The 24,404-nt window shown below is 44.5% G+C and overlaps 1 protein-coding gene across 2 annotated transcripts in view; it reads right to left on the bottom strand.

The window, feature by feature from the left end:
* The window catches only part of LOC308302755 (cytohesin-3-like), a gene marked incomplete at its 5' end in the record, with an annotated part of 171,421 nt that overhangs the window by 28,860 nt on the left and 118,157 nt on the right, over window positions 1-24,404 (bottom strand). The window contains one exon of one of the 2 annotated variants that reach the window (XM_080747045.1): window positions 16,929-17,010. The exons of the other annotated variant lie outside the window; for it this stretch is intronic. Coding sequence (XP_080603171.1) covers window positions 16,929-16,947 — 19 coding nt within the window. Of the gene's footprint in view, window positions 1-16,928; window positions 17,011-24,404 lie in introns of those variants that run through there. 2 annotated transcript variants of the gene reach the window in all.

Raw genomic sequence — 24,404 nt, 5'->3', positions numbered from 1 at the left:
GTCAGCCAGTCGGCCAGCCAGAGTAATTATTAGTAGGTCAGTCGGTCAGTGACATAATTATGCAAGCGGTCAATTAGTCAGTCTGACAGATACAGCATATACGTTAGAGCAGGGGTCTTCAACAGGGGGTCCCCAGAGTTACTACAGGGGGTCCTCCAAAACTGAGTGATAGAACCTTTTTTCCCCTTTTTTATACTAACCACTTAGTGTCTAGTGTCGATATTCTGAGAACTTTAGCCAAAAATAGCAGATCTACAAGCTCACAACGCCTATTTCGGCAAAGAGGTTTGGTGTAGAGGGGGAAAAAGAGCAGACTGAGTACAGAATGAAAGGTCAAGTTTAATAAGTATTGATGGTTCAAGTGGTTAAATATCTGAAAATACAAATTGACATGAATCCAAAATTACCCTGATGATTGTGTTGTCAAACAATGAAACTATATGGAATCTATGAAGAGGTTGTGGGGGTCCCTGCTTCATCTCTCTCTCTCAACTAAGGGGTCCTCGGCCTGAAAACGTTGAAGACCCCTACGGTAGTGTAATCAGTCAGTCAGTAAGTAGTCAGTCAGTAGTCAGTCAGTCAGTCAGTCAGTCAGTCAGTCTTTCAGTCAGACAGACAGACAGACAGACAGACAGACAGACAGACAGACAGACAGACAGTGTGTGAGACAGACACACAGTCATTCAGCGAGGCAGGAAGGAAGGCAGGGAGCTTTCCCTGGATCCAGCCCATAAGCCCACTGCCCAAGATCCCTTTAAAGGTTAGACACATGTTCTTCATTATTGCACAAGACAAACATATAGACACGCATACAAGTGCACATACTACAAAGACACGCACACACACGCACACGCGCGCACGCACGTACGCACGCACGCACGCACACACACACACACACACACACACACGCACGCACACAGAGTAAGACCAGCTGGCCTTAATCCCTCGCACTTCCCCTATCCAACAGCTCTTCGCGCCAACAGACTGTGATACAGTACGCACACCTCCAGCCCGTATGTGTCTTTAACCAGTGGTACTCACGTTTTCTACTTAAGTAAAAGTATCAATACCGCATTGTAGAAGTATTCTGTTACAAGTAGAACTCCAACATTCATAATTTAATTGAGTAAAAGTACAAGAGTATTGGCATCAAAATTTACTTAAAGTACTAAAAGTCCAAAATGTTTGAAAATAGCAGATCTACAAGCTCACAACGCGTCGCATTGCGACGCGTTGTGAGCTTGTAGATCGGCTATTTTCAAATAGCCGAGGTATAAAATAGGGATAAAGTGGTTTATGTATGTTTTAACATATTATAATTTATACCAGTAAGACTCCCTAATCGGGAGATAAGCGACCGTAGGTCACATGTATACACAAAGAGGGCTGTAACTGCCATTGGTTCCTAGTTGTGTGGGCAATGTGTAGACATACTGTGTGCCGATGTGCGTGATTTTAGGGCAAAATCTGTAGGAGCAGTGTCCAAAAATGTGTTTTGCAAGAATGGGCCTCATGGTGGCGCTAGAAGAGGGCCATGTGAGAAATGAGGGGTGGGGTGTCCGCGTTGCCTTGGCGGACGAATAGGTACCGGCCCCGGCTGTCCCGGACCCTCCTAGCCCGAGTTACGGCATTTAATGTGAGCTGCAGTGGAGGGGGTCCTCCACCACTTTTGCATCCGTTCTGGAGCAGCAGGAGTCGGTGGTCCCCGGGAATTCCCCGTGAGCAGCCCCGTTGGGGTGGTCATTTGGTCATTATGGGTTACGGCATTTAATGTGAGCTGCAGTGGAGGGGGTCCTCCACTGGGGGCGTCACCACTTTTGCATCCGTTCTGGAGCAGCAGGAGTCGGTGGTCCCCGGGAATTCCCCGTGAGCAGCCCCGTTGGGGTGGTCATTTGGTCATTTTTGCACATTTGGTCTTTTTTTACATCTGGGGGTCCCCCAGGGACCTGGGGGTCCCTGGAGCTCCGGGGGTCCTTGGAGGTTGTAGTTTGGCAGGCAAGGAGCGTGTGTGTAAAATTTGGCATGGATCGGGGCAACTGTTGCGGAGATATGAGCAGGGCAATAGTGTGACGTGTGAGGTGTGACAGACAGACGGACAGACTGACTGACTGACTGACGGACTCACTCACAGTTTGTGCAGGTTTTGATAGTAAGTGCGACCTATGGTCGCAATCAGCAGCAAAGTAACTAGTAGTAACTATAGTTTTCAAATAAATGTAGTCGAGTAAAAGTACAACATTTGGATCCCAGATGTAGTGGAGTAGAAGTATTGGAATTTGGAAATACTCAAGTAAAGTACAAATACCTCAAAATTGTACTTAAGTACAATTACTTAGTTACTTTATACTAGCTGGGTGAGCTGCTGAATGACAAGATGGTGGCGGTTCTGCACAGCCAAATCCCAAGTGTTAATTAAACATTGAGAGGGTCAGTAAAGGATGAATCTGAAACTGAATACAGGATTTGGCCTAAGAAACGGTAGTAGCAGATGTAGTAAAGTCTTGAGCGGCTATCTGAACAGAGATCTTGGCACAGAGTCATGATGCCAGAATGCTGGGCAATTAGCACACGGGGCCAAGCCAAGGGCCAGAGGTTATTGTAACAGTGGTGGGCAGAGGATGAAGCAGGATGTGTGCTGTGCATGCAGGTGAAGTAGAGAATATGCTGCTGTGTGCCCATAGGCAGTGGTGGGCAATTTAATTTACTTATGAGGTTATGTGTCAGGAAAGGGAAAGGGGGTAAAAGCTGGTTAATGTCACAGGGGAAATTCAGTTTTCAGCTTCACCCAGCGGATGGCTGCTGAGATGGTTCTGATGAGTGCTCGGGGTTGAGCAGCTAGGGCAGTGGTTCTCAACCTTTTCAGGCTGCGACCCCCCAAAAAAACATATTTTAACTGGGGACCCCCTACCCTGACAAGCACTAAGAGTTGAGGCATTATAATGTGAGAATAGCCGATCTACATGCTCCACAATTTCTGCCTCTTATATTTGACAATTTGTCCAAAGTTTAATTTGTAATTTTAGAGGTATTAAAAAGTCCTTAAATTGTCACTTTAGAAATGTGTAGATACCCTCTATACACTTAAACTTTATGTTGGTTTGTTTATTGTTGAGTGACAAAACCACATTGCACAATAAGTTAATCATCTGGGGACCCCCCAAAATAATTTGGGGACCCCCCTGGGGGTCCTGACCCACAGGTTGAGAACCACTGAGCTAGGGTAAAGTGTTTGGCTCATGACCATCTAAAAACACATAGCCGGGGCCAGGAATCAAACCGGTTTCCCCTGGCAACCTCTCCACCCATTCGACCACCCTTAGATGTCAAGGTGGTGTGAGCACGGTCCAAACACAGCCGGGGTTGAGGGTTCAATATCCTGTGCGCGGCTCAATCAAAAGCAGGCCACTGGCGTCCCATGCCAGTTGGACTCGAAAACCTGAGTCTGCTGCACGGGACGGCAATCACCAAACAACGCCGTTCAGTCGAAAAAGAATTAACCCATTTAGGCCTAGAATTATTGAATGCTTTGACTAATAGCAGATCTACAAGCTCACAGCGCGGTGCTATTTTTGAAAAAAATCTTGAAAATGTGTGCAAACTTTTCAATATATATTTTTCAAAGCAAACTTTGTAACTCAAATCTCTGCTTCTGGGGGCGTCCCTGGAACAACATATTTTGAGATGGGGGTCCATGGCCAAATACCTGTAATTTTGGGGGTCCTTGACATGAAACAATTTGAGCACCACTGATTCAGAGGAAGGATTTAGAAGTCGAGTCAAAGATCGGGACAAAGATATTCAAAGACTTGCACACATTTTCACGATTTTTCAAAAATGGCAGATCTACCAGATCTTCAAAAATGGCAGCTTCAATAGTATATAGCTTTTCAATAGTTAAAGCATAGAATAATGGTTAAAGTGGTTCCAGGTATTTGAGAATTAAAACCAGTGCGGGGTGGGGGCAACAACGCGTGAACACGTGCGCGGTGGTCTGGACCATCATCTCGGCATCTGCTCAGCATCATCACTGTGTCAACATTTTGATTCGATCCGTACGCCTGCAGCCAGAGTACATTATAAATCCGATGATTTGGGAGGCCGGAGGTGGATGGATGAATGGTGTTTCTCCTGGCTGCCAGGCTCGAGGATCCAGCGTTTTTCAACAGATTCCATTCCAAACAGACCCCTTCGCCGCGTCCTTGTCCACTGAAGGTCACTGATCTCATATATGATCGGCTTGGGTTTCAGATAGCCCCGAAACATGTTGTTCTTTGTACTGTAAGGGATGAAGCGTCACGCTAACTTCCTGGTTGTAATCAGGGGCAATTAAGACTAGTGTTGTGTATGCTTAAGTTGTCTTTCGCATTAGAGTCTATGCCAGGGGTCTTCAACAGGGGGTGCTCAGAGTTACAACAGGGGGTCCTCCAAATCTTTGTGTGATAGAAACCTTTTTTTCCTCCTTTTTATTATTATTAACCACTTGAACCCTAACGTCCATATTCCAAGAACTTTAGACAAAAATAGTGGATCGATTAGATCGGCTATTTTCAGCAAAAGGTTTGGTGTAGAGGGGAACAAGAGCAGACTAAGTACGGAGTGAAAGGTCAAGTTTGACATGAATCTAAAATACACTGATTGTGCTGTCAAAACGATGAAATTATATGGAAACTACAAAAAGGTCCCTGCTTCATCTCTCTCTCAGGTAAGGGGTCCTTGGCCTGAAAACGTTGAAGACCCCTGGTCTATGCATTAGCGGAGTAAACTTAGAGTAAAGCTAATACAGTTTCCACATTGAATATATTCTCCACTGTCTTTCGGTCCATGGAGCAAGTGAGATTCACCACACACAGAGCACAGCTAAGTTTCACCAGATGTAGTTCTGGAGATGGAGAAGGCACAGTCCAGATCCATCCACACCCACGCCAGCCTGCAGGTCCAGGATATGCCTAAGGCCTGTCTATTTGCCTTGCAATAACGCTGTCCTTGGATGACCATGCCGATATTAGACCAGACCGTGGAGTCTCTCCAAGCCTGGCTGTACTGCGACGTCTCTGGCCGGAGTTCTGTTTTTGCTTTTAAAAGGAGTGCGTTGTTCCTACACCCTTTGTATTTTTTCTCTTTAGCAAGGAAGACGGCATGGGGAAACTGAGCGGGAAGCACAGGAGAAAGGCTCTGGTTGTATTTGATCCAAGGCCACCAAAGATGTGTGTTTGATGTAATTCTGCAATGATGGTGGTGGGGGTAGTAGTGGTGACAACTACAGTGACTGAAGCCCACCTCCTTATTATGTTAAATGGCAGCCTGGCTGTCACATCACATGGCAAACACACACTTGTTTAGTTACCGATCTGTCTTTTCACATGAGTCCATTCTAGGGACGTGCAGAGAATGTTAGAGAGGCAGGTGCTGATTTCTAAAAGGGCACTTTTGGTGAAAACATGCGACGCGTTGTGAGCTTGGAGGTCGGCTATCTGCAACGCGTTGTGAGCTTGGAGGTCGGCTATCTGCGACGCGTTGTGAGCTTGGAGGTCGGCTATTTTCGATGCTTGATGCCACACTGAACTAAGCATAATCAGGTCAATACTGGAGATGTGACGTAATGGCATGGATTTCTGAACAAAGAATGCAATTCTTTCAACATAAGCTGCTGCGTTCAAGTTCAGGAGAGTTTGGACAAGGCAAATTCTCTTGAATGCTGCCTTCAGGTATGGCATGGAAAGAGGGTATTTGCATTTCTTTCATCATAGTAAAAACTGCATTCATGGTCTGAAGAGGGCACGTTTTACACTTTTTACAGACAGATAAAAGGGCAGATGTCTATGTGTGCACTGCCTGGTCCATTCCTTTCCAGAACAGGAAAATGTGCAAGGAAAACACTTGGTGGGGGGTTGGGGTGTATTGGGTTGGGGGGGAGAGAGAAATATTATGCCAAAATGAACACAAGGACCTTTTAATAAGGTGAGAATAAGGTGGGTGTTGGTGTGCCTCGCACCTCTAGCGGCGAGCGCTAACCGCGCCGGCTACACCGGGCCAAGAAATGCACAAAACACAAGTCCTCGGGCCTCCAGCTCCAGTGAATTCCCCTCTTAATGCCCCGTGTGGTTTGCCAAGCTCTGCCTACACTTAGTTCCCTCTCCATTGAAATTAGGGGTAGAAGTAGCACTTTTCTGCCCCCCATCTAGTCTACCCTGCTATTTATTTTGTGTCACTGTCCTCTTTGTCTGTTCTTTAGCACCGTCTCTCCCTTCACAATCCGACCCGACAGGCAGGGGCGTCACAACTTAAGGGGGGGAAAAGTGGGACTGAGTTACTACTAGGGCCCAAGGTGGAGGGGCCTTGATTATTTTATACTTTAGCTATTGAAAAATAGCAGATATACAAGCTCACAGCGCGGCACCGAGTGCCGCGCTGCGAGCTTGTAGATCTGCTATTTTCTGAAAAGTCGTGAAAATGTGTGCAAATCTTTGCACACATTTTGTTTTTTTTAAGGGAATTTTTTTAACTTAAGTTTTGCTTCTGGGGCGTCCCTGGAACTAAATATTTTGAGACGGGGGTCCGTGGCCAAATACATGTCATTTTGGGGGTCCTTCACATGAAAAAGTTTGAGCACCTCTGACATAGTTTTTCAAAAAACCTTAGAAGGATTTGAAATATTCAAAGACACAGATGTTCACGATTTTTCGTAGATCTACAAGCTCGCAGCGCGGCACTCGGTGCCGCGCTGTGAGCTTGTATATCTGCTATTTTTCAATGGTTAAAGTACCCGGGGGCCCAGAATTTGGTGCGACACCCCTGCCGACAGGGACGATATGTATGTGATCTGTCCCTTGCCAGGCAGCCGCACAAACAGGCCCCCAAACCCACCCACCCACACACTGCCACGGTGATGGGAACACGTCGCAAAGCCTCCCTACCGTCTCTCTCCTCCTAATCAACTCCACATGTAGTCTCTCTGTCGCTGTCTCTCTCTCTCTCTCTAAACAGCTACATATATTGCAGTGTTTTACAAGTTCCCTCTCAATGCTGTCTGTGCCAAGGCTGGCAGTGATGCATAATCCCGCCGCCAGACAGTGGAAGAAGTGTGTGTTTGTGAGTCTGCGGGTCTGGGTGTTTGACTTGCCTGTTTGCATGTGGCGCGACGTGTCTCTCTAATCCGCCAATGTTGTTGTGCTGCAAGACTCATAATCTTGCCAGTTCAAAGTCAAGTGTTTTCTTTACAAATATCCCAGTAAATCCTTGTATAAGACACAACAATGAATCTAATTTTGGGCACATTTTCTTTAGCATCTGTACTAACATCCACAAGATTACGATTTGTTTTTAGCGTCTAAAGAAGACCACCACCGAAGACAAATGGGGCTATGCTAAGTCCAACGCAATTTTTCTGTAGAATAGTCCACTGTACTTAGTATCTTTACAGAGAATAACAGAAAGCTGAGGGACTGATTTTGTCTCCTTCCTTATGTATACAGTATACATGAGGACGGAGACAAAAGCAGGATTTAATCCAAGGCCTGTCAGTTGGTTCAACACCATGTGGGCAGAAAAAGTTAAATAAATTATGTATTCTTGATCTACTGACTATTTTACCCAGGCAATGTCCCCAGTGCACACAAATACATCTAAAGGGTGATACTACATGAATAGATCTAAATAGAGGTTATTCTCTGCTGCATCCATTTATCCTTTCACTAGTAGTCCATACCCACATTTCCACCCACCGACCGTCCATCCAAGGCGGCTGAGACCGACTTGACAACAGATCTCACTCCCTACATATGGCAATGGTCAAGCAATGCCCATGTGCAAGTTCAGATCTATTGGTCAACCCATGGACAGATGGACTGACTAAGTTGTATTCATGTTAACGTAGGATTCATTCAACAAATACATGAATGCATGAATCACTCATTCATTCATTGATTCATTCACAGTCACACCACCATCTAGGAAGCCACATAGACTGTGTGTGCAAGGGTCTTCAACAGGGGGTCCGGGACCCCTCAGAGTTACTATAGGGGGGCCGCCAAATCTTTGTGATAGGATCGTTCTTTTAAATTAACAACTTGAACCCTCGCTTCCCAATTCTGAGGAGAACTTTAGCCAAAAATACTCTAAAATAGCCAATCTACAAGCTCTCAGCCGTTGAGAGCTTGTAGATCGGCTATTTTCGGAAAAAATACGAATCCAACATAGACTGATGGACAGTGCTGTCAAACAAGTCTATGAATACATCTCTATCGATGAAAATCTACATCACACATTTATACAATATGTAGAAGGGGTCCCTGATTCATCTCTTTCTCAGCTAAGGGGTCCTTGGCCCGAAAACGTTGAAGAGTCTATAGTGTAGTAGAGTGTGTTGTACCTACATGGATATGGCACAACAGCTGGCACGCACACTATGGCTCCAGCAAGTGTGTGATGTCCTCCCACACACACACTCACCCTCCAGCCACAACAAAGATGTTGCCCGGCTCAAGCCAACTTCCTCCTGCGTAATACCCCCCCCCCCCCCCGTGGAACCATTAGACTCAAGGCAACCGCTAATGTGTTGATTCATGTTCTCCGAAAAAAAGCACGGTGGGTTTCAGCTCCGTGCCCACGGGGGGTGCATTTGATACAGCATAATGTGTGTGCCTGTGAGGTATACTATTCGTCGGGGGGTCGAGGGGACGACTGTGAAAAATGTGAGGACGAACGCGGCGCTAATTCCCGGAGGAATATTCATTTGCAGACGAGGAACAATTGCAAAAGAGGCAAGGTGCGGGTTCGTGATAAGGAATGTCTATTAACGGCCTTCAGGCTCACATGCGTATGCATGCCCACACACACATGGGTCAAGGTGTTTTAATGTGACATGCACAGCAGGCCTTCAGCAGGTAGCGACAGCAGGCAATGAAATGCGTGTGCTAAATACTCATAAAATGATTAGAATTTTTGATAGCAATTGCAGTAAAGATACTTTTTGTTTGGTTTAAAACGCATTTACACAGAAAGAGTATAAACTTTTGAGGATAGGTCTTTCCCAATGTTGTGTTTTCCGAAGAGTGCTGATTGACAGCAAGGGCTTTTTGTTTTGTTGAAAAAAAAACATGTAAACGGAAAGAGTTGAAGAATTTGAGGAAAGGTCTTTCCCAATTTTGTGTTTTCCGAAAAGAGTGCTGAGTGACAGCGAGGGTCAGTTTCAACTCCCACGCAGGGAAATTGTCAAGTTAAGACCTGCAGCATGCACAAAAAAACAACCACACCGCTTATGACCCTTCCATCCTCTCTACGGAAAATAATGCTGTACAGTTACGGCAAGCAGAGAAGCATACTGGTTATCTCATCATCTTATGACTAAAGCAGGGGTCTTCAACGTTTTCAGGCCAAGGACCCCGGTCCTTAGTTGAGAAAGAGATGAAGCAGGGTCAGGGACCTCCACAACTTTTTCATAGATTCCATATAGTTTCATTATTTGACAGCACAATCATCAGTGTATTTTGGATTCATGTCCATTTGTATTTTTCAGACATTTAACTACTTGAACCATCCATACTTAATAAACATGACCTTTCACTCAGTACTTAGTCTGATCTGTTTCCCCTCTACACCAAACCTCTTTGCCGAAAATAGCCGCAGTGCGAGCCGTTGTGAGCTTGTAGATCTGCTATTTTTGGCTAAAGTTCTCAGAATATATTATGGATGCTAGGGTTCATAGGATTAATATAAAAAAGGGGAAAAAAAGTTTCTATAACTCAAAGATTTGGAGGATCCTTTGTAGTAACTCTGAGGACCCCCTAGGGGTCCCGGACCCCCTGTTGAAAACCCCTGGACTAAAGGGTTAGAACGCTGAGTCTTACCAATTACCCATGGCAAACATCTACCATTAAACTGACGTCACGCACGCTGCTCTCGGCCAATTTCTGCCTGTGCGTTTTCCACTTCTCCGTCCAGCAATACGTTGACTCCAAAAATAGAACCCATGCAGGAGCAATAACACAACACTTAGGATTTAAATGATTTATATGCGCTCTGAGCGGAGACTGTGTCTGCTCCGTGGCATGTTAACGGAGCATGGACGCGCCAAGTCTGATTTAGGGAATGCAGTAAATGTGCGGTAATGAATCCCATACTGTTACACTGCAGCAAATGCTCGAGTGAAGAGACAGAGAGAAAACATATTCGGGTGATCTCCTGTACCTGGCCTCGTCGTCACGCATCACTGTATTGTTTCATGGCATTCATAGGTTTAATGTTTAGGCAAGATGAAATCTAAATTCCATTGGCCATGACCTGTAAGCCTCTAAAGACCAGTTACAAGTTACAACTGTTTGCTTTTGTATAGTAGTATAGTCCTGTAGCTCGTCATGTAGCTCGCTGGCCTGGCCTTCAAAACTGCCCTGAAATCTCACCTTTCAGGAGGCCAGAGGCGGAGGTAGTTATCACTCTAACCCTAACCCTAACCCTAACCCTAACCCTAAACCTAACCCTAAAGACAGGTGAGAAGTGAGCTTACCTTACCCCCAAGCCCCTTTTTCCACCTACTCTGTACATATAGCCTAGTGTTTTATAATTGCGATGATATTTGAATGTTCTTTGTTGCTATTTTTTATGTCCATGAATTGAATACCAAGGACATCCAACGTAAACAAGGGCTTATTCGGGGTGTTCCTTTTAGTCAGGGTGTTTAACTGTAAATGTTTTTGTTTTGACTATACTTGTACTGTTCTTCATTTTTGTCTAATAAAATATTCAATCAATCAATCAATAAATCAATCAATGAAATCAATCAATGAAATCAATCAATCAATCAATCAATCAATCAATCAATCAGTCCCACTCACTGCACAGTTGCACACTGTGTTTTCTGTGTTCTGAATTCTGATAGTAGGAGGCTGCTAGTGAGAGCAGCCACTGATCTAATCCTATATAGTGAAAACAACAGATCAACAAGCTCACAACGTGTCACTTTGCGCCGGCTATTTTCACTATACTTAGTCATTATTGTCTCCACCAGCCGAAGGCTGAGGGAGAGTATGTTTTCCCCTCCGTCCGTCCGTGTGTCCGTCCGTGTGTCGGTCCGTCCGTGCGTGCGTCCTCGCAGTTTGTGAGCACCTAATCTCAGTCGCCGTTGGCCCGGACGCTGCCAAAGTGAGCACACACACTCCCTGGATGGCAATCTAGAACCTCTGCCCCACATTTTTGAGCGGTAGACCACTCCATAGCATGGCCGTGTGTGTATCCGTGTATGTATCCGTGTATCCGTGTATGTATGTATGTATGTATGTATGTGTGTATGTAGCCTGAACTACCACTCAGTGACCAGAGAGGGTGCTCTTGAGTCTAGTCTGAGCATCAACTGCAATATTCTCTCTCTCTCTCTCTCACACACACACACGCACACACACACGCACACACACACACACACACACACACACACACACACACACACACACACACACACACACACACAACCACCGCTCAGTTCACACGGGTGTGATTTTTTCAAATCAGCCTCATGGTGGCGCTATAACAGGCCGATTTGTGTGGCCTGGTTGTTACCAGCTAATCTCCGGCGCCGTTGGCCCGATCGCTGCCAAACTGAGCACACACACTCCCTGGATACCAAATCAGAACCTCTGCCCCACATTTTTCAAATCAGCCTCATGGTGGCGCTATAACAGGCCGATTTGTGTGGCCTGGTGGAGACCTGTGCTCGGAAGAGCACTGCTTCTAGTTATATTTATGTTTTGTTTTTTTGTAGGAAAAGAAAATGGGATTTTTACTCTAGTCGTGACCATGCATAAAGAATGCTCCGTGACCCACAAATGGGTCCAGACCCACTGTTTGGGAACCAGTGCTATAGAGAATCACGCCACGTTCTGGCGTTTCGCCCTGCTGCTGTTTGATGAGTGAACACAGGTCCACCCATGCAGAACAAATTACGGCCCAACTTCAACCATATGTTGGACAGTTTGCACGCACAGTCGCGCACATAACGGCACGAAGAGGATGACATGCCACCTAATGTGCATATTTGCGTGTGAGCGCACGCAGGCACATGCACACATAGAAGTCAGAGGGGGCTTGAGCCCGTGCCCTTTTATCTGTCTGTAAAAAGTGCCCTCTCCAGATGAATGCAGTTTTTACTACGGTGAAAGAAATGCAAATGCCCTCTATACATGCCATACCTGAAGGCAGCATTCAAGAGAATTGCCTTGTCCAAACTCTCCTGAACTTGAATGCAGCATCTTATGTTGAATGAATTGCCCTCTCTGTGTAGAAATCCATGCCACATCTGCAGTATTGACTTGATCATGCTTAGTTCAGTGTGGTATCAAGCACCAAAAATAGCAGACCTCCAAGCTCACAACTCGTCTCGTTAGGGTTAGGTTTAGGTTTAGGCATAGTATTATTCACCAGGTTAACATCACCAGATTCTGACTAATGGGATGTAGGAACAATGAGATTTCGGCTCCTATAATAGCACATTATAAAGTATTACTCCGTTCTGTGTTGAAAGGCCCAGGCTTTATAGAAGGGGAATTGTATCAACAGTATATGCAAGAAGCAGCTCATTTCGCATATAGTGGATATAAATGCCTATGGTATGCATGCGAGCAAGTGTGTGTCAGGGAGAGAAAGGTAGAGAGCACTACAGTAGCGCTCATGACGTGCATTTACCATTTACAGTAGGTTATTTTAATAATTCATACCACACACTGCAGATACGTAATCCTTTTCCCAGCTCTTATCACAGATTCCCTTCCTGGTTTGATCACAGACATGGACCACGTGCGCCTGTGAGCCCTGGCATCCTGTCATGTGAGAGACACAGTCCAGTGCAGGGGCGTTAATTGGGTATGGCAGGGGTATGCAGCTGCCATACCCTGGGTCCAGGGGGGGAAATAAAACAACCATTCCAGGCTGCCATATCCAGCCCAAGAAACCGTAGAAACGGGGGGAAATAGAATGTACTTCTTAAGGTATGGCAACATGACTGGTGTCTTGCACGCGCGCCTTCGCGCGCGTGCAAGACACCAGTCATGTTGCCATACCTTAGATTTTTCTGAACTGACGCCACTGGTCCAGTGTCTATCCATTTAGCTATCTGGGCTCCAGCTCTGTGCTCGTAAAAAAAGAGCACCACACATTTGAATAACCGGTTAGAACTAAGTAGGGCTGTCACAATTATTACATAATCGTCTAATCGTGATTATTTGACATTATCGCAATTATTTTGTCATAATCGTCATAATCGTGAATGTTGAAAAATGTCCGAAATAGTGGAAATAGCAGATCTAGATGCGACGCGTTGTGATCTTGTAGATCGGCTATTTCCACTATCAAAGTTATTTTTTAAGTAGTCAGTTGTCAAATATGTCAGTAATTTATTTGTATATTTAGGTTATGTGGCATATCTACCATGTACAACTTCAAAGCCTAAAAGCCAAACAGAAATGTAATTATCAACGACGAAAACACAATTAAATCGTTAATCGCCAATTATTTGAGTGACAATTAATGTAAAATGTCATATCGTGACAGCCCTAGAACTAGGGATGGGATGATAATCGTTATCATCGTTTATCGTGATAAAAAACATTCACAATAATCCTATCGTGGAGATTTAAATTTACAGTGAAATTGTCCACCATCATGCAATGGTATCAATTCACCTTTAATTTGCAGAGCGGCGGTACCATTTATTTAAACCCTCTAATTGGTAAAACGAACCTGGAAATAACGTACTTGATACAGTCTTTTTTTCCCCAAATCTTTAATTTTTGGGAAAATGTTACGTCCCAGAATAATGGGCGTTGGTGATCGTGATAATATCGTGATAATATCACAATAATAATAATAATAATAATCGTGACATGGAATTCTCATATCGTCCCATCCCTAATCTGTGCTCGAGTCGAAAGAGCACACATTTTAATAACCGGTCAGAACAAACTGTATGTGAAACACTTCCCTGGTTATTTGATAGCTCATAGACATTTATTATGTTCTCATCACCTCATGGCATATAGCCTACAGGCTACGCTGCCTGTAGGTCTACTTCATTATTACCTTCAGTAACAAACAATAGGGCTTTCAAATAATGAACTACATCATTTTGTCGAACGATTGTGCAATAGACGCCTGTGTGCTTGCATTCATTATTCATAACGTAAGATATAGTGCTCTCACTCTAGGTCTAATAATGTGTGTGTGTGTGTGTGTAATTATAGCCTAGTCAACAACAAAGCTAGATGGTTTTGTGTGCTGTGTAGGTAGTTTCACGGTTTCACCCTCAAGCCACAGTGGCTTAAATCTATAGACGCTAGATCAATAAGCCTTGCTGTACGTGAAGGAGCAGTTAGACATGTACAACTGTGGTAAACACTGAGATGAATGACTTGCTTTGGACATGGCTTTAATTTCTCTACATGGCCCAAAGTATTGAGATGATGATCTGTATTTAAACACCATGCCAGACCTTTAAAGCAGGGGTCTTCAATGTTTTTTTTTTCAGGCCAAGGACCCCTTAGTTGAGAGAGAGATGAAGCAACCTTTTCATAGACTCCATAGTTTCATTGTTTGACAGCACAATCATCAGTGTATTTAGGATTCTTGAACCGTCAATACTTAGTGGTTAACATAAAAAAGGAGGAAAAAAGGTTTCTATCACACAAAGATTTGGAGGACCCCCTGTAGTAACTCTGAGGACCCCCTTGGGGTCCCGGACCCCCTGTTGAAGACCCCTGTTTTAAAGGGATAAAGGAATTCCACCAACACATACAGTATATCATTGTACAACTTTTTCAAGAATCGTTATATCCTAATAACTAATGTATAAATGAAGACAACAAATAGCCTACACAATGTACATTTGTATAGGAAACTCCCTTGAACTTGAACTTTCTGTTTTCAGTGGCCAGTGTTGTGTTTGTCATGCAAATGCGGCTGAGGTCAAAATTTGGTGAGGGTGAAAGGCTCTTTGACAGACCCCAGGAAGGACCTGGGGGATGTGGGATTTGGTATAGGCAAAAAGCTTAAACCCACAGCCAGTTTACAGTTTACAGTTTAGGCCTTTAGCAGACGCTGTTAATCCAAAGCCATCATCTGGTAGTAGTAGGCCTCAAGGTTTAACTGACAAAATGTTATCCTGTGCCACCTTTAAGATTTTTTTTTGTTTACACTACATTAACACGTACTTCACCCCTCAAAACCGTTTGGATTATCTTCATGTCTTCAGCAACGCGTGTGTCTCTCTCTCTCTCTCTGTGTGTGTGTGTGTGTGTGTGTGTGTGTGTGTGTGTGTGTGTGTGTGTGTGTGTGTGTGTGTGTGTGTGTGTGTGTGTGTGTGTGCGTGTGTGTGCGTGCGTGCGTGTGTGTACAGCCATACTGTCTGTACATTGTGAGAACCACTGTCCTCACGTGGAAAGAAACATGAGCACATTCTCCTGGCCCTCACTTTTCAACATGGTTGTTATGAGTTGCCAACCTGCCAACTACCTGAATGTTACCCCATTTATATTATGTACAGTTTTTGTATATCGTATTACAACCTGTAGTATAGTATATGTAAAGGGGAGAACCACCCATTTTCAAATATTTAACTATGTCATTAATATACCCCCCCCCCCCCACACACACACCATCTGAGTTGCCTAGAACTGGAGGATTGATTTGGTGGTATATTAGTTATATTAATGACATATAGTTCAATATTGAAAATGGGTGGTTCTCTCAAAATGTATGGAATCAAGTGTGTCCCCCAATAAGGATTTCAAGGGATGATTGGCAACCCTTTTAGGGGATATGATTAGACATGGAGTTACGATTTGGCTAATGTTAGGGTAATAGGGTTAGAATGAATGTAGTTCAAGGAAATCAGCCCAAAGTCCTCATCAAGTGGCAGTAGCCTCGGAAACCCAGGCTTCATTGAGTGGCAGTAGTACTCAGTGGCGTCAGTTCAGCAAAAGCTAAGGAATGGCAACATGACTGCCATACCTTAGCAACAGGCACAATGAAAAGTACATTTTATTATTTCCCCCTGTAGCCAAGGTATGGCAGCTGCCATAGCTTGCCATACCCATTATTGACGCCTCTGGTAGTACTGTAGTGTAGTAGCCTACACACTTTATTGTGGTATAGGGCCAGGCTACCAGTAAAAGTGTACATGCACGCGCGTGCGTACGCGTGGCTCCAACTGTGGTCTACCAATGTACCATCATTAGATCATAAATCTACCACCACCACATGAGCTAGAATTAGGTTTTAGATGTCTGTTCTTTATGGGACACAACATGAATAGGTTGCAGATATCAGCCATCTGCACCTCAGTGGAAACCCCTTCGTCCGAAGCGGCTTTTCTGTTGAAAAGTGGGTCTGGGACGTTATCTTATCAGTTGTTTCACCCATTTGGGGACACGAGCGTCCCTTTCAAAGAGCTCTGCGACAAGATAGCGAGGAGAAGCGCAAACAAACTTCAAAGCTTTCCCCGCATGACATCAAACAGATGGAGATTTTAAAGTCAGACACAGCAGACTGCAGTGGGTTGCAGGAGGATTTCGTGATGTGAACGATTATTTATTTAGCTAATAAACGTTTTATGCAGGCTGGCTAAACATATCACTCCTGTGGTTTTTGGGTGAGTAGCAAAATAGCCAATCAGCCGAAATAAACTGGTCTTAGGCTATTACTAAATTGATTTAATATTTTTTTGTTACAAAATAGTGGCAACCGAATGGGGAAAAATACTTCTATTTGCTTCTCATTAATGATAACACGATCAGCAATAAATACGAAATATAAACCAATCACAAATTCACAATCACCAACATCATCCTCCAATTGTCAAACACGGTTCGAGACACATCATCAGTTCATGCATTCCATCCCTACACTCAGTCTGAGAGACTGGGTGAGAAAATAAATGATGCTTTATTTACCTTGATTGTCTTCATCCATTATTGACAATGCCGATAATGCGGTCCAACAGATGCCACGTTCGTTTGAGACTACACGGGGAAAAATGTATGTAGCCTACAGATGAAAAATATAAAAATGACAGGATGGCTTTAAGTCAGTGGTTGCACTGCGCGGATAGCCTAGGTGTTGCTGCTGCAGAACTGGAAGAACGAGCGGTCGCAGATGTCTATGGAAAATAACACAGAAGACGCGGTCTAGTCCTAAATGATTGCCAAACCTAAATGTGAACGCATTTCCTATCGATCACATAGGTGACAATGTCCAGTAACAACAGCGAAGCGACCACTCTCTCCCCACCATGGCACCAAGTCGGATCTTCAGTGGTCAGCACCGTTCACACATATTATTCTACACTGCAACCACGCCGACGTCACGACGCTCCACCCCCTACACCCCCTCCTCAAATACCCCTGCAAGCTGGCAAGTCTTCAACGTTTTCAGGCCAAGGACCCCTTATTATCTGAGAGAGATGATGAAGCAGGGACCCCCACTGCATATCTTATAAAATTGTGTTGTAGATTTAAAATGTTCATAGATTTCTTAGACAGACTTGTTTGACAGCACTGTCATCATGTTGGAGTAATGTGTATTTTCAGACATTTAACCACTTGAACCGTGCTCTTCTTTTCCCCCTAAAACCTCTCTGCCCAAAATAGCCGATCTAATGTTCCACTCAGAATAGGGATGCTAGGGTTCAAGTTGTTAATGTAAAAAACATGATCCTATCACACAAAGATTTGGTGGCCCCCCTGTAGTAACTCTGAGGACCCCCTAGGGGTCCTGGACCCCCTGTTGAAGACCCCTGCTGTATAGTGTCTCAAGGATGTCCAGGATCCCCAGCCACATCCACATTGATAGGGCTTAATTATGATTTGGCCACAGACCCCCATTTGAAAAGATTTTGTGTGAGGGACCCCCATAAGAGAAGACTTTTTGTTGTTGTTGATAAAAATGTTAAAAATGATTCAAAATGTCTCACATCAAATTACTTGAAAATAGCACGGATCATGATGCAATGCCTTGATTGTGAGCTTCAGGGCTTGTAGATTGGTTATTTTCCGAATAGCCGATGAAATAGGGTTTGTGTCTTTACCCCTGAACCATCTCAAGGACCTCTGGGGGCCCGTGGATCCTCTTTGAGAACCACTTACAGTAGCCTACATCTCTCAATAGCTATAAGTGATGTGACACTGTCGCTAAGTATGAGAATTGAGAATGTGACAATAATACCAGTCTGATGAACCGAGAACTGTATGTCAAACTACTTTTCTGTTGAACTAGGCTACTGGCTGCAAACAGAAAAACGTATTCTTACATGACATTACAGAAATGCAATGACTTAATGGAAAGCCCCGTTAAGGGACCACTGGGATGGATGTATTGACGTTATTGATGACAGTAAAAATAAAAGCCTGATGATATCTCTCAAGGCGTAGGGGGCAGGGACCAGAGTCAAATCTAATCAAGTCAATGGTGTCAAATGACAACAATGGTTATTTCATGGCACTTTACGTAGCCAATAAAGCAGGTCAAGACGATGCTCTTTAATTTAGAGGGAGAGCAACAATCCCCCTATGAGCAAGCGTTTGGTGATAGCATTAAGGGAAAAACGTCCAGTTAATGAGAGGAAACCTTGATGAGAACCTGGTGGGTGGACATCATCCTGGACCAGTTTGGGTTGGGGTGGGGGGGAACAGTGATGCACGGCAACAATGATAATAGCAATAGCAACTCAAACTGAAAGGTGAAATCCTGGGAACTTGCAAGTGGTTGCACTGACGCAAGTTGCGAGGAATCCGCTGGGAAGAAAATGTGTAGCCTACTGTTCCTGGTGAATTCCGTCTTATATTACATATTGTGATGTCATGTGAAGCTTGACCCATCTGGAACCAGACCAATCCGCCTGGGCAAAAAAACTTGCCCTTGGCGAATATGGGTCTGGCCCCGCTCAATTATGAATCCATTTCCTCTCTCCAAAGATTTGGGGGACCAATCAGGGCCCAGCATTGGTCTGGTCTAACCAATCGTGTCCAGAGCCATTTTTTTAACCCACCCCTTGGAAATGAAAATTCTGCTCGCGGGTCCAGACTAATATCCGATACGCAGTGAGGAATTAGTATGAGCAACGCCTAGTCTGATAAGTACCTAGAAAAGGTACAGAAAAAGTATTTTGGGGTTACAGAAAGGTTTACAGAAAACCTTTATGGAAACCCTCAATCCACAGCCAGTGTGGGTCCATAATCACGATCCACGACAGCCTCTGAGAGGCATTGATGGGACATGAATGCGTACAGATGGAGCGGAGGAGATAGAAACTACGTGATTTTACTGGATCCTGCATAGTTCCTTCCTGATCATCCCACCCCAGCCACACTTATTGTGACCTGACCTCACACAGCAATGTAAGTAGTGAGTGACTCACAGAGGTTTTCCCAGGTATGGACCAGTTCAAACCAGCAGCCGCATCCGACTGTAGGGAGGAGAACGGAGAAAGGAGCACACAGCAGGATGGGAGTACTGTGGAGAGAACCTTTGTATGGCACTACAGGGGAGGATAGCCGAAAGTTGCGGTAAAGGAAGTGTCCCTTTCATTCAGACCACCCACTCGGGTAGAACACGAAAGTGTCCAATGTAGTGCTTGGAATATACAGCATTTCAGCCCATTGAGGTGCAAAGATTGGTACAGGTTCAAATCTAGTTCGTAACCTATATGTCACACCCAGTGGTGTGTTCTAGACTTTTTTGATCCGTGGCTATTCGTGTGGCCAGGGCATACGCCAGTACTTTGAAAGGTTCACGAGAGCATACACTTTTTCAAAAACATGTCTTCATGACATAACTGCATTAGGGGAAGTTGGTATACGTAACTGTTGTTTGTACACACTTGGAAATTACCTCCCTATAGTTTGACCCATATTAATATCTGTGCCCAATGTTTAGAGACCCTTGGAGTTCATTTAAAGATGTCATCAGATTTTTGGATCACAGCACATCTCTCATGTATGTGACAGGTAGAACACAGCACTGGTCATACTGGTCATTCCCTCTCTATCATGCCATTCTTCATTCACCTTTTACAATAAAGCCGAAATAACCTAAAATATTGTTTAAAAACAGTGTGAATGGTAGAAACATGTCACCACAAATTATTTCAGTCTTTCCCTTGCCCTCCCTCTTTTACTGCCCTCCGGGTACACACTAGGCTCCAAGCATTTGCTGTGACCAGCACAGAACATGTTTGTGCATGAACATGACTGTGGGCAAAGGGCACATAGCCTACTGAGAAATGGTCAGTCACGATTCTGTTTCAGTGAAGTTCACTGGTGAGGGACACGAGTGTTCATGATGAGGGGCGGAATATCCTCCTGTTCTCACTATGGTCATGGAAAGCTTTTGCTCAACAATTATGGGAAACTGACTTCCCTGCCCCACCCTTAGTGTTCAAATGACGTGATCTGCTGTTCTTGCAGCCAGCAATACGGCATGACATAACTGCATTAGGGGAAGTTGGTATACGTAACTGTTGTTTGTACACACTTGGAAATGACCTCCCTATTGTTTGACCTATATTAATATCTGTGCCCAATGTTTAGAGACCCTTGGAGTTCATTTAAAGATGTCATCAGATGTTTGGATCACAGCACATCTCTCAAGACAGATTCTGCAGACAGGAGAATAAACATATAAACCCGGGAGCAGTATGGGTTAGCGCCCCAGCCTGTGACCTCCGTGAGGAAGAAGCCCAACAAACCCACGGTGAGGCCTTTAGGAGGGCCATTCAAGCCGCAAGCGGAGCCTGCAGCTCCGCCGTTGCCCAGGTGGAGCCTGCAGTACTATTGCGGCTCAAGAATCCACCACTCCCGAATGAAATATCTGGTACTGGGAGTCTGGTGCAACGCACAGGTCCTGGACCTGGTGAGAGCAGGAGTGGACCTGGTGAGACGTAGGAAGAGCCCGGCTAGGAGTCAACCCACAGAGCCTAGTCCTTCCACGCACCAGATTGGTTTACCTCCCAGTCCCGGCAGAGTAGTTCTGGAGCAGCGGATTGTGTGGCCCTGTCTTTTCCTAATAGGACTGACCGTGGGTAGCTACTGGGACGTAAGTCGGGACCTGATCAACCCCAGCTGGGTCACCTGGACGAGGGGTATGATGTTCCGAGATCCGAAACCCAGATGACTTCAGGCTACATCACTGATGATACGTCCCAGGTGCATCCATGTGATGTATTTTTTTCCCGTTCTAGTTGTAGTGTTGTTGTTAGTAATAAACACAGAAGCACATGGGAGGAAGTGCACTAAGAAAGGGGAGGAGCCAAACAGAGTTCCTGTTTCTATCCACCTCTTTCCGCGGGAATTTACTGGAGAATTTTTTGCACCACACTTCCGGGTTAACAGCAGACATACAAGCTCACGTCGCGTCGCAGATGCAACCGTTGTGAGCTTGTAGATCACACTCGGCTGCGGCGCCGGAAGCTCTGTCCAACTTCTGCGCAATGCACTTTGGGATGTTGGAAAGTTGTGGATAGAAAAAAGGAGTTTAGTTTTTCCTTCCGTCTTTTTACAGAATGGGTTCCCAGATTGCAGCACATGTGGTGACTGGGTGTGCATCTGTTCTTAGTTTGATATTCATATAGAGCAAAAAAAAAGAAAAGAAAAAGGAAAAATATATATTTTTTGCTTTTATTAAAACAAGTGAAGAAAAACATATCATCTGGATGGATGGGGATGTTTTTCTAAACGGTTAAACACAGTATTGAAATAAGTCAGATCACCCCTGTTGTTTTAATATAATGTACATTTTATTCATTATCTTACATTTTATTCATTATCTAAAACACTTGAGTGAAGGTTTCTCGGTAGCTTTCCCCTCCAACTCAGCTGTGCTATCTTGTACCATCTTTGTCCTAGAATAGAAAATTAATGGCCTCCGATTTCCCCCTTCTGAGCCTGCTGCCTGCAGGCGTAAACAAATAGTGTGTCCTCAGCTAATTTCAGCATTGGCAGTTACAGCTAATTTGCAGTACATTCTCATAAAGTCTTCTTGATATGACTTGACAGACCTACATAGCTATAGCCAGACATACAAACAATGTGGCTTTCTGTTTCCTGCATTTTCCCCTTTAAAACCATCAAAACAACCATTTCTCTTTTGAGGCCAGGAAAAATGTCCTCACAATTTTCAAAATCTACTACATTTGTGCGGACACTTGCCTGCCCAACTTGGTACTCACTCACAGAATAGTCATACATGCACACACACACACACACACACACACACACACACGCACACGCACGCACGCACGCACGCACGCACACACACACACACACTTCCATATCTATCCTCTGTCTCTATCTCCCCACATCTGTTTCATTCCATTTCCCCACAGCACAGAATAATGCACACACTGATAGTTTCTCACAATGCTCTTATAGGGCCAGTCAAGGGTGAAGATCTAGATAATAGTTATGTTTCTCCGCAGCAACGCATTTAAGGTTGGCTCACAGGAGGAAGTCCCATGTAACGATTCACATCCCTGCTGCAACATACACACACACTCACACTCACACGCACACACACACACCACATTTATAATATGGATTCCAACACATAAACATGTGGATACACTCACACACACATGTGGAGATACACACTCACACTTTCTCTCGGTCACACAGAAACAGAGAGCATTTGTGCGTCAGGGGAAGTGGGGGCCTTCAGTCTGGTCTGGGGAATGATTTCCTGTGCTGAGAGCATGTCCGGCCCAGTCCAGGAAGAGGCTCCGTTTCCACTGTTTCACTGGCGTTTAAATAAGCCAACAGGGTGGAGTGCAGTGCATGCAGGCACAATCACACAAAATATGTTCTCTTTACTCAAATCAATGAAACACTGAGTTGGCTCATTTGCTGCTCACATAGTTTCCGGGGGGAATTTGAAATGGGAATATTTAGACTAAAGTGCCAATCCCACTGGCCACGATAACTATAAACATAACTAGAACTATATCTTTCACCATCGTTGTTTCATAGTTGGTGTGAACACTGCCATCCACTTGGCTTAGAACGATTTTATAACTATTTATTATAGTTATATAGTTATAGTGCTCACTGCTCAGTGTGAATTGGCCCTTTAGACATACCTCAATCCTATGGGAAGGGAAGCCATGCAGGAATTTGGATTTCTATTTCTACTCTATTCTAATTCACCAAATAGGATTATGTGATCCACAGTGCTGTTGTTTTTGATACAGTAAATGCAGATGAAACGGCCAGTAGAATCCTCTGTATATCTTATAAAAAGTTACACAAATTGATGATATTTACGCAAAGTTACACTGAGGATTTTGCGGTATATTTTACTTTACTTTAACCGTGAACTTATCAGACCCTGGTGAATTCACAGAATTTATCAGAGCCTCGCTCTACTCTCAACCCATGCCACCTTCCTTCCCCCTTGAACCTTCCTCTAAAATAAATTGCACCGAAATAGCATCCAGCCAATATTTCTCCTTTCTTTCTTTCTTTCTTTTCACAATTACAGACCAGGAGAAGAAATGTGCATGGATGTTCTCCATCCTCCATTGACAGCGGCTTCCCTCAGTGCAGCATATGTCAGCCAGGTTAAGGCATCGCACTGCGGCGCCAGGGAGTGGTGGTGGTGAGTGGACCGAGTTAACCTCCCCTTTGCGCTGAGCCGTCACAGATGATCATGTTCATCTGCCTCTGTCCCGATGGGAGCCGGGGGTGGCTCTGCGTGGGTCTCCTTGAGCAACACATGCAACACAAGCATATTGGGCATTCATGTGCAAATGCACAGTACAGTAGATCCACGCAGAATGTACTGCCAAATGCACGCATACACAAGCAGATACGCTATATATATGTGTCTCATCATTATGCAAGAGCATTTTTCATATAAACCCGTACAGAGACACGCGTATGCAGTATGCACACATGCAAACACACAACAGTGTGCCATACGCAACTTCAGTAACATGGTAAGTATATAGGGCCCTTCTCCACCCTCTCTATCAGGGGTGTCGGACCAAATTCTGGGCCCTGGGTACAAGGATTCACTGCGGGGCCCCCATGAATGTTCTTCATAGGGGGAGGGGGTTTAACCCATTTAGACTGGGAACGCATTATTATTACACATTAATTTGTGCGAGCTTGCAGACCTGCTATTTAAAGAAAATCTTGAATCCTTCTAAGGTTTTTTGCAGGACCCCCAAATGTATATTTATTGGGCCATGGACCCCCATCTCAAAATATTTAGTTCCAGGGACCCCCCGGAAGCAAAATTTGAGTTACAAATGTAAAAAATACATACCGGTACATTCAAAGATTTGCACATATTTGCACATATTTTCACAACTTTTCAAAAATAGGCCTCTCCACCTTGGGCCCTAGTAACCCAGTCCCACTTTCCCCCCACTTGTG

This window comes from Nannobrachium achirus, assembly GCF_963921795.1.
Source record: "Nannobrachium achirus genome assembly, chromosome: 18".
NCBI lineage: Eukaryota > Metazoa > Chordata > Actinopteri > Myctophiformes > Myctophidae > Nannobrachium > Nannobrachium achirus.
Note: the sequence above shows the minus strand (reverse complement) of the source record. Positions and strands in the feature narration are given on the sequence as shown.